Below are 10,146 nucleotides of genomic sequence, written 5' to 3'. Positions count from 1 at the left end.
GAAAGAATGTGTTCACAGGGTTAGGAGAGGAGGTCCTGAGGCTTTGGTCTCTTTCTCCCCCCGCAATCATGCATTTTGGAGGGGCTCTTGTGGCAAGCTCAGTAGGCAACAGCACCACTTAGCTGACTACATTTCCCAGAAGGCTACGTGGGCGAGAGACTGAGAGCCAGACGGACAGTGCTGCGCTTGCGCAAAAGGGTGAGCTGGAAAGGTGGGAGGGAGAGGGGAGGCGTGCCCGCGGCGGGGAGGGGGCCGCGCGGCGGCGGCGCCGGGGCGGGCGCGCGTCCGCGGCGGTGATGGCGGTGCGTGAACGCGCGGCGGCAGCAATGGCCGCTCTGGAGCGGCGGGTGCCGAGTCTCGATGACTTCGCGGGACAGAGCTGGAGCTCGTGGGTGGAGCGGGCCGAGCTGCTCGCGGCCGACGGTGAGTGAAGCTCCTCTAGAGTCTGAAGACCCCATCCCTGTCTCCCCTCCCCCCCTCCGGGCCCCCGCCAGCAGAGGGGAGCTGCCGACGGGAGCCGCCGTCCGGCTCCCCGGCCCCCCAAACAAAGGACCCGCCGGGTCCTAGTGCCCGCCTTCTCAGCCACCTTCGCGCCTCCGGGTCCTAGCGCCGGCTCTCCGCCAGCAGCCCACCCTGCCCACCTCTGCCTCTGCCGTCGCCCAATACCTGCCCCTACATCTGCTTTCCTTTATGTTTCTTCTTGCCTTCTGTCCTCCAGCTTCCGCCCCTCCTGCACCTGCCTCGGGCTTTCCCCATCCGCAACAGTCCTCTCCACGTGTTTCCCACGCACCCCACTTCTGTGCCCCCCTCCCAACCCCCCTTGTTCCGTCGCCTTCTGCCCCACACCTTCTGTTCCTTTTCGGCGTTTGCCTGTCGACTGCAGTGCCACTGGACCCCCGCCTCCTCCGCATTAGTTCATCGGTTCATCCTTCTATCCATCCTCCCTTCCTCCCTCCTTCTGTCCATCCATCCTTGCCACCAACCCCCCGTCCTTTCCCGGGCCTCTTGCCCTACCTCCCGGGCTCTCTCCCCTGACACCCACCTTCTCTAGGCCCCTGAGTGCTTTTGGTGGAGCGGGCTGACAGCCCCTTTCCTGATCTTTGTCTCCTGGGCCCCAGGGGGCATCTGGCCTCGTGGCCTTTGGGGTGACAGCAGGCATCACGCCCCAGAAGAAGTTTGCAAGTGAGAAGAGGTGGAGGAGAAGACCACATGGAGCCGTCTCTGATGACACTTGTTCTCCTCGGAGACATCCAACTCCCAGCTCAGTTCTGTTCATCACTGCATTTTAACGGACTTCAGAGTGGAGGCTGCCCCTTGTCTCTTGCATACCTAACCCACCACCCCTCTCATCTGGAGATTATATAAGACTGTCAGTATTCTCATTCTAGAAAGGGGCAAGTCTGTTAGTAGGTGTCAGAAGCAGACCTAAGTGGGAGCCTCAGGCCACCCTAGAACTGCCCCATGCTGGGTGGGCAAGGATGGGGCCATTGTCAGGGTCTGGGTGCACTGAGAACCGGAAATGGAATCAGACGGGTTTGGTGACTCAGAATTGATTTTTTTTTTTCCAAGGGACAGGGAGGGGGCGTAGAGGAGGGAGGGGAGAGCAGTAAGATAGGGGGATGGGGAAAGAGCTGCTTTGCATAGCTAAGATGTTTTTGTCATCAACCCAGAAACTGAGGTACAAGGGCAACCCTTGCCCAAACCCCCTTAAGAGGAAAAGGGTTTGTGTAACTGACCCAGGGGACTTTGAAGATGCTGAAGGGCCCCAAGATAGCAGTTTCTCTGCTCTGTGGCTATCCTGTCAGTGCAGGACCTGAGCAACTGGGTGTAACTTTCACAATGCCATGGCAACCGAAGTGAAACAAAATTGAGGTTGGGGACCCGGGAGAGTATCTGTTTGGGATGCCAAGAAAAGCGAAAAGAACGCATCTGAGAAATTTCAAGAAGGGCCTCGGGGATCTGTAGTCAAATAAGTGAAGGACTGTTCCCCATTTACATGGGGAAGCAGGCCCAGAATAGAGATAATTACCCACAGTCTTCCAACTGGTCAGCGATGGGATCCTGAACTGCACCTTGGAGTGAAGGAGCCACACGAAAGGATCCTCCTGATGGAGCCAGCTTATTCCAGAGGTAGCAGGTGAAGGAAGAATGACCACTTGAGAAAGATCCACTGATGGTTCTCTGGGTGGTCCTGAGCACCGGGTGCTTGTCAAGAGGCAGGGGCTTCCTCCTGCTTGGCCACAGCACCTGGTCGGGTTGGAGATGGGCATCTGGGATGGGAGTGGCCCTTCTGAGCTGTGTTTCTCCTTTAGGGGCTGAGCTGGAGGAGAGTAACAAAAACCCGAAGAAGTTGGATGCCATGACCCTCATTAAAGAAGGTGGGAGTCAGCACACATGAGGGCTGGGGCCCAGGGCAGACAGGACCACCTTTCCTTCTTCCAGCCACAACCCAGGAGGTAGCTGCAGCCAGCGAAGCAGCCAGTCTGGGCATTCTCAGTTTGATAGGTCTGAGTCAGCCTCTTCCTCTGGCTCCTGTGACTGACTGAGGGAGATCCTAATCATTGGTGTTTGCTGCTTTCTCACCTGAAAGCCTGCATTCTTAGGGATTGGTTAGATTGAACTCTGGAAGCATCCATCATAAAGCCTCTTATATCAGCTGGGAGGGGAAGTATCATCTGAGTGGTGGGTGGGTCTGTTCTCTGATCTTACAGGGAAACCCTGGCATCCCCAGCCCCAGTGATAAGGGCTTCTGTCGTTGCAGACATGTCCATCTTCGGGCACTGCCCTGCCCATGACGACTTCTATTTGGTTGTATGTAACCATTGCAGCCAAGTGGTGAAGCCTCAAGCTTTCCAGAAGCACTGCGGTGAGGGGAGCCCTAGGGAGGAGATAGAGGGAACAGGGGAAGGTGGAACTTGGAACTCTGAGGACAGGGCCAGTTGGGAGGTCACGTGGGTAATGGAGGGAGGCTTTGTGAATAGGAAGGTGGGGTGGGGTGGAGCTTCAGACATTGTGGTTGGTTGGGATTATTGTTTAAGCAAACTTCTAGCAAAGTAAAGTTCTAGCATCTGGGAAGAGCTAAGAGTTTCAAGAAGCAGAGTCCTAGAATTTTCAGTCTTGAAGGTGCAGATTCAAAGGGGAAGGAGGCCAATCTAAAACCTAACATTCGGAAACTGCAGATTCTCTATCATAAATCTGTGATCAGGGTTAGGAGGATGGGACAGGAGGCAGTTAATAGCACTCACCTCGATTGCTCTCTCCACCTCCTGGCGACAGAAAGAAGACATGGGCCCCTCAGCAAGCTCTACGCCCGGGCCCCACCTCCACCTCCAGCCCCTGCCAGCTCTCAGAAATGCCATGTAGTGAATGGGCAGGCCCCTGCTTGTAGGGCCCCAGGTTCTACCAAAACCTCCTCCAGGGAGAAGGGCCAGGGGTCTCGCAGCCGTGGCCACCAGCCTCCTGAGAAGACCCAGAAGGACAACCTCTGGTAAGGAAAGGCTGGAGACTCCCTGAGACAAGCCCTGACCACACAGCCCAAGGAGGGGTTGACACAAATGGAAGCAGCCATGGGGCGATGGGCACTGCTCATGGTGGGAGGGAGCCAGCTCTCTCTGCAGCTCCCTTCCACTTGCTCCAGGGAATATAGGATTCCCTTGTCCCGAGCTCTGCACCCCTGCAGGAGCCCACCCAAATTCCAGGAAAGGAGATGGTCCTGGGCTAGAATCCGGGGCCCAGACCCAGCCTCCCTACCTCCCAGCCTACACCCTCTCTCCACGTATAGCCTTTTCGTGCCTGTGGTGAATCTGGAGAAGATGTCCAGTCTTCCGAAGCCCGATGGACATGGAATCAGGGTGGCCCCACCCTCTGCTTTCCTCAGCCAGCCAGGTGGCCTCACCAAGGACTCCCCTGGAAAAAATCCCATGGCATCCCCTTCTAAAGAACTTCCTGGCAGAGAGAGCATCGAGATAGCCCCCAGCGAGGGCCCCAGTCACCGGACTGAAAGCAGCCCTTCTGAAAAGGAGCCTGGTGGGGTCAAGCTGCCCCCCAAAACCCACCGGAAGATGGCTCGTGAGTAGTCATGATCTTGGGGGTCAGGAAGGTAGAGTGGGGACTCCTTTGGACAGCTTTGTCCTTGGGTCTGATGGAGAGGGGGTCAGCGAAGAGGGGGCTTGGCCATCACAAATTGCTGAGGTACAGGGACCCCTGATCATCCCTTGACGTGGGCACTCACTTGACCTGCTTGCTCTCTTGGAAGAGTCTCTTCAGTCCAGCTGTCCTGATTAAGGCTATGGGAGCCTGTGCCCAAGTAGGTGAAGTTACTGTTCCTCACCCTGGGCTATGGACCTTTATCTTTTTTCTCACCTAGATCCAGGGCACCAGAAACCTCCCATAGCTGGTTTCCCTGGCATTCCAGATGCCTGTGGCTGCTCCTGTTTCTTGGTGTATGTTGCTCTATTTGGGGCTTGGAGCCCCCCAAAGGATTCTTGGGCTGATAATGGGGAGGGGATGGTTCTTATGCCCAGCAGAGAGCTGCTGATGCCCAGAGGAGTTTGTCTGGAAGGCTACAGCTGCAGACCTGAGAGCCAGAGGCTCTCCTGCCTTAGGCCCAACTCTTCCCAGGCCTTTGGTATGAAGATGCCAGACCTTCCCCTGGGCCTCCTCTAAGTGGCTGTGGGATTCATGGAACCTGCTTTCCCCACAGGGAAGGAGTGCGACCTCAACAGGCAGTGTGGGGTAATAAATCCAGAGACCAAAAAGATCTGTACCCGCCTTCTCACCTGCAAGGTAACCTCTATTCCCTCTGCCTGCTAAGGGAGAACACGGGCCCTGGGAAGGGAGAGGAAGTGCGATCTTATCCAAGGTCCAACTCAAGGGATGGCGGTTAAGCCCAGACCAGGGATGGGGAGAAGGGGCTGTCCCAGTGGGCCCAAGGTAGGGACAGCAGGCAGGGGGGTGGCTCCCAGATCCCCCCCCAATCTCTCCACTTGCCTAGGCCAGAGCACACTGCTGCCCCTTCCCCTGCTCAGCTCACACCCCCTCCCCACCCTCCACCCTGCTGTGTTCTAGATCCACTCGGTGCACCAGCGCCGGGAGGTCCAGGGCCGAGCCAAGGATTTTGACGTGCTGGTGGCAGAGCTGAAGGCCAACTCCCGCAAAGGGGAGTCTCCCAAGGAGAAGAGCCCAGGGCGCAAGGAGGCAGCTCTCGAGCGCCCTTCCCAGGAGCCCCCCGCCTCAGTTCAACTTGTGGCAGCAGTGGCTGCTCCCAGCAGCGCCTTCTCTGCTCGTGCCAAGCCAACCTACCCCTACTGTGCACTGCCCAGGTAGGTCCAGGAGCCAGCACCCATCTGACCCGGGGACACTTGGCCCCAAACTGTCAGGGACCCCTGGAGACGGGTCCGGGGGTGTCCTGGAAGATGCTGCTCACTCCACCTGATGTGGGGGGAGGAGCCCTGGCAGTGGTGTGGAAGCAGGTGATTCCCCCGCTGCTAACCTGGCATACCACAGTCAGTACCCCTGCCTCTCTGTAGCGATCCAATACCCAGGATAAAAACATTCTCCCAGCTGCTTCCACCAGGCGAAAAGTTGTCACTGGGGAGCCAGAAGGGTCAGGGTCCTGGGTGAGGCAGTCCTTCTGTGTATTTATTCACTGGCCCCTTCGTGTGCAGAGGCTGCGCTGGACCCGGGGGAGAGCCTGCCTTGCCGAAGGAGACACACACCCATCTCTGCCTGTAACACGAGGGGCAGACACGAAACACAGGCTCAGCTCACAGACAGGCTCACAGGAATATGTGATGCAAGAAGGGGGTTGAGAAAATTGACTGGGCTGACCCGAGCTGGGTGCAGTTACCCTCAGAAGATTTTCTGGAGGAGGCGTATCTGGAGCAGATTTTCCCCCTGAGGAGGCAGGGCCTGGGAAGTGAAGGGGCTGGGGAGAGAATCCCTCGGGAGCTGTGGCCCCTGATCTTTCCGACTCTTGACTCTGTGAGCTCCGTTGTCCCCTCCCTCCCTGGCCCCCTTCCTCTTTGTCTGATGGCCCACAGGGTGTCTGCCCTGGCTTTTTGAGCTTGACGGGTTCAGGGACAACCCCCTCTCCCCGACCCACTTCTGTCATGTTGCCCTCACATCCCCTTTGGCCCTTCCAGGTCCCGGGCCTCCTCTGAGAGTGAGTTGGATGATGAAGGCCCTTTTGGTGGTGATGGGGATCCAGGCCTGTTCCCCTTCCCCCTGCCCCGGGGTGGGGCCCAGGCCTCCAGCGAGGAGAGTGAGGAGGAGGGGACATCTGATGACCTCCACCTCCCCACTGACTGCCATTATGCAACCCGGCCCCCTCGGCCACAGGCGGTAAGGACCTGGGGGGTGGGGGTGGGGTGAGGGGGTAGCCTTCCTGGTCCAGAGTGTGGGAAGGAGGTCTGATTCTGTGTGCAGGTACCCTCCCTGTATTTCAGTCACCGGTAACCATGTACCTTCCTTCTGCCTCCAGTTCTGCACCTTTGGGAGCCGGCTGGTGAGTCCAGGATGCTACGTGTTTAGCCGCCGGCTGGACCGGTTCTGCTCGGCCCTGAGCTCCATGCTGGAACGGCACCTCAGCTCCCACATGTGGAAGTGAGTCTCTTGGCCCCAGAACTTTCCTCCCTGGGTCCTAGGCACTTGTGGGCTTCAGAAGCCCTAATTCTTTACACATACCTAGAGTGTGGCTTGGCTATTGGCCAGGAAGCCCCCAAGTAGGATGAAGAGGAAGTGGGGAAACTTGGCGGCCTGGAGCTAGGCTAAGGTCGGGCATGAATGGGTCGTCTGGGAGTGAATCTTAACTCTTACCTGTCACTTCCAGTACCTTGTAGGTAAGTAGGGATAGAGGATGGCTAACTTGGGATTTAAAGCGGGATTCTTAAAACATCTATATTTTAGTTACATCTCTGTCTGTCCCTGGGCCTTCTTCATGTTCCTCAGTTCCAGCGTTTCCCAGCAGATGGCAGCACTGCCAGGGTTTCTGGGCCAGTTCTTGGGGCGGAAATGCTGTTGTATATTGGTGGGGATGCCCTCTGACTTGCTTGGCATCACAGCGGGGCTCTCTTTTTGTCGCAGGAAGATCCCACCAGCGGCTGAGCCTCCATCCCACCTTGTCAGCTCCCTCCCATCTGCTCCCCTGAGCCCATCCCCTACGGGCAGCAGCCCTCGCCTTCCAGGCCCACCCCCCAGACCTTCCTGCCCTGCCTCCACGCCCCCCACCAAGGACAGCCTTGTCCCCAGCTACCCTGCAGGCTCCCCCAACGTGGCAGCCGCCTGTAGTCAGGCGGAGTGCATGGGCGGGAGCCAGGCCATCACCTCACCACTGCCTGCCAACACACCGTCCCCGTCCTTCAGCAAGCTCCCACCTTCCAAGGCCAGCAAGTCGTCCAAAGGCAAGGACAGGCTGGAGGTGGAGGCTCCTTCTCGAAAACGAAAGTTATCGCCGGGCCCCACCACTTTCAAACGGACTTGCCTCCTGGATCCCACTGGAAAAGGCAAGCCCTCTGGATGCCGGGGCCTCGCAGCCAAGACTAAACCCGCTCTGGGCCTGGGGCTTAATGGGACGGTGGGGCCAAGAGTGAAGAGGGCAGGGCCCCTGGACTGTCGGGGTTCCCCTCATCAGCCCCCCACGCCAGTCAAGGCCTCTCAGCTGGACAGCCAGGCGGTGGCTGGACATGTGGCCAAGGCCCTGCCGACCACCTGCCTCTCTGAGGAGGAGGTAGCCAAGAAGCGGAAAAACCTGGCCACTTACTGCCGGCCCGTGAAGGCCAAGCACTGCCAGGCCGGCGCCCCTGCCGACGCGGCCTGTTCTGTGCGCCGCAAGAAGCCGGGTCCGGCCCTGGCCTTTGAGGAGAAGTGTTCGGCACTGAAGGTACCGGCCCAGCTCCCTGAAGAGCGGGGGCGGGGAAGGGTCAGGATGGATGAGGTTGGCATGCCCAGCAGGAACCTGACAGAAAGAGGTGCCTAGGTAAAAAAATTTGTTCAGGGAGGGGAAGACTGGGGAAGTTGAGAGTTCCTGGGCCATCTTCTCTAGGGAGCGGTGACCCCAGCTCTTGCTTGGTGGGCCTTCCCCTGTCCCCAGCCCTCTCTCTTGGGCTAAGGAGATGTTGCCTCTGCCTCTCCCCCTTCCCCCACTTTTGCTTTAATTAAAGGGCCACTTTCTGAATTGGCTGTGGCCCTCACTCCAGGAACTGGAGCTACCTCTGTTCCCTGAAGGAAAGGAAGTTGGACTCCATGAGCTCTGATAAGAAAGGTTTGGGCAGTGGGGTTGAGCTGGGGTCCCAGAGCTGTGGCCTAACACACTGGGGCACAGGGTGGGTGGGCTGGTCTTGTTCATTGGTTTTGCTTCCGGGCATTAGGGCCTGAAAGGGCAGGGACAGCACCCAAGGTCCCCATATGCATGTCTGTCCACCTTGCACATGTATCCACTGCCAGGTTTTCAGGTGTCAGGCAAACTCTCCAGGGTTTCCAGAAAAGCCAGCAGCCAGATTTATTTGCCTCTTCTGATGGGAGCCCTGGAGTAGCATGCTCTGAGCTATACATATGATCTTAGCCAGGCGGGATGAATTGGGTGGGAAGTGGGGATGCCCTCTTGGTTTAGGCACTGACCAGATGCATCCCAACACATTTCGCACCCATATGAATGTAGTAATAAGTTGACAGTTGCCCAGGGCTTGAGTGTGTTTGTGTCCCCCGCTTGCATGGGTGATCTCCAGACTGCCTCTGCTGGGCAGGCATTTATCCTCCCCCGTGCCTAGCTTTACTCAACAGACCAGCAGGAGGAAATCGAACCTTAGCTTTTATGGCCCACATAGTTCACTGGATAGGAGGACAGGTAGACCCCCTAGCCTGACCCTGTCTCTTGCCTCTTGTCTTCCTGCAGTCAAAAGCCCATTAACAAGAAAGTGCCTGCCCACTGCAATGGAGCCGCCAGCACCTCCTCCCCTCCAGATCCGGGCCCCAGGCTGCTGCCGCTTTTTATAACTTTATATTATTTTTTTTAAGAAAAAAAAAAAAACTCTTTAAAATACCTCAAGACTGTCTTCCTGTTCTGTTGCTGCTAAGAAAATATAAAAACAGAAACATAGGAAGGAAAGAAGTGTAATAAAATGAGTGTCCTTACTGTCCCCAGTTACACCCCAGGAGGCTGACCTGATAGGCAGTCAGCCTCCAGCTCCTATCACTTGCCTGGAAAAGAATCTCTTATGCTCATATGTTTTTGTACTTTTAGTCTCTGGAAATGGCTAGGGGTTGTGTCACTGGGGGAGTCTTAGGATGAGGAGGCATGTGGCTCCTAGTGAGCAAGGGGACTACAGTCCTATTGGGGAAAGAAACTTGATGGGGGAGGGGAGCCACACCTCCGGGTCTACTCTTGGATCTTCTCCTTGAAGGAATAGGAGAATCAGCCTGTGGCCCTATTGTCTTCCAGCACCCCAGCGCCTCCATGCTGTCTCTGAATTACTGCCTCAGTTTCTTCAGCTCCTCCTGCCTCTTACTAGTAACTTCATTTTCTCAACCACTGGAGCTGAAGTGGAGTTGGTAATTGCTCTCAGGATGTCCCTGATTCCTGTGGGACTGCCTGTTTCGCTCTCTCGCCCCATGGCCTGTGGGTTTACCCTTAATGAAGGGGTGCAGCCTCTCCCAGGTAGACCTCCTTAAGCTGAAGCACACCTTTTCTGGAGGCAGAAAGGGAAAAGGTAATATCACTTACAGAACTTCCCTTGATGTGGGAGGCAGCCACCGTGTGGGAGGTCCTAGTCCCTCAGGATCACCTGGCTCCCCGGGGCTGAGCAGATGGTGTGGAGGCGGCAAGGGCTAGGAGTGCCCTAGATTTTCCATTTGTCTCACTGGAGACAACAGCTACTGTGCAGATAGGGGACACGACTGTTGCCTGTCCCTCCTTTGGTCCTCAAACCCTAATTCACCAGGCACGGGGCACTGGTTTTTAGCTTTATTCACTCCTTTTCGGTCTCCTCGATTTTAGGCAGAGGCGACTCTTACTCCCTTAACAAGACGGAAGGAGGCGTGGCAGGAGAGAGTGGGCAACCAGGGAAATCCAGTATTTTTGGAAAACTCAAAACTGGTTTCACACTCTTGGTTCTGTATACCAGATTTGTGACCTGGGTGAAATCAGTTGTC

At 56.8% G+C, this 10,146-nt stretch overlaps 1 protein-coding gene across 6 annotated transcripts; it reads left to right on the top strand.

The window, feature by feature from the left end:
• Nucleotides 1–253: 253 nt before the first annotated feature.
• On the top strand, nt 254–9,054 carry ATXN7L2 (ataxin 7 like 2). 6 transcript variants are annotated; one of them, XM_065907449.1, is made up of 12 exons: nt 254–423; nt 2,313–2,378; nt 2,762–2,866; nt 3,277–3,487; nt 3,782–4,068; nt 4,703–4,785; nt 5,068–5,321; nt 6,144–6,342; nt 6,482–6,603; nt 7,084–7,879; nt 8,160–8,260; nt 8,891–9,054. In XM_065907449.1, exons 1-11 carry the CDS (start codon nt 297–299, stop codon nt 8,250–8,252), a joined length of 2,343 nt encoding a protein of 780 aa, XP_065763521.1. In that variant the 5' UTR covers nt 254–296; the 3' UTR covers nt 8,253–8,260; nt 8,891–9,054. The 6 variants fall into 6 exon arrangements, with proteins under 6 accessions (XP_065763521.1, XP_065763531.1, XP_065763536.1 ...); XM_065907459.1 differs by lacking the exon at nt 8,160–8,260; XM_065907471.1 differs by lacking the exons at nt 8,160–8,260; nt 8,891–9,054 and adding an exon at nt 1,119–2,130 and having other exon boundaries at nt 291–423; nt 7,084–8,145.
• The last annotated feature ends 1,092 nt before the right edge of the window (nt 9,055–10,146 follow it).

This window comes from Muntiacus reevesi, chromosome 1 (assembly GCF_963930625.1).
Source record: "Muntiacus reevesi chromosome 1, mMunRee1.1, whole genome shotgun sequence".
In the NCBI taxonomy this organism is placed as follows: Eukaryota; Metazoa; Chordata; class Mammalia; order Artiodactyla; family Cervidae; genus Muntiacus; species Muntiacus reevesi.
Note: the sequence above shows the minus strand (reverse complement) of the source record. Positions and strands in the feature narration are given on the sequence as shown.

What these genes read in the sequence shown, in the direction of transcription:
- ATXN7L2 (XM_065907443.1), top strand. Translation starts at nt 297, where the DNA reads ATGGCGGTGCGTGAACGCGCGGCGGCAGCAATGGCCGCTCTGGAGCGG. An exon ending in AACCCACCGGAAGATGGCTC is followed by an intron (nt 4,069 to 4,702) that starts GTGAGTAGTCAT and finishes CTTTCCCCACAG; the next exon opens with GGAAGGAGTGCGACCTCAAC. An exon ending in CCCGCCTTCTCACCTGCAAG is followed by an intron (nt 4,786 to 5,067) that starts GTAACCTCTATT and finishes GCTGTGTTCTAG; the next exon opens with ATCCACTCGGTGCACCAGCG.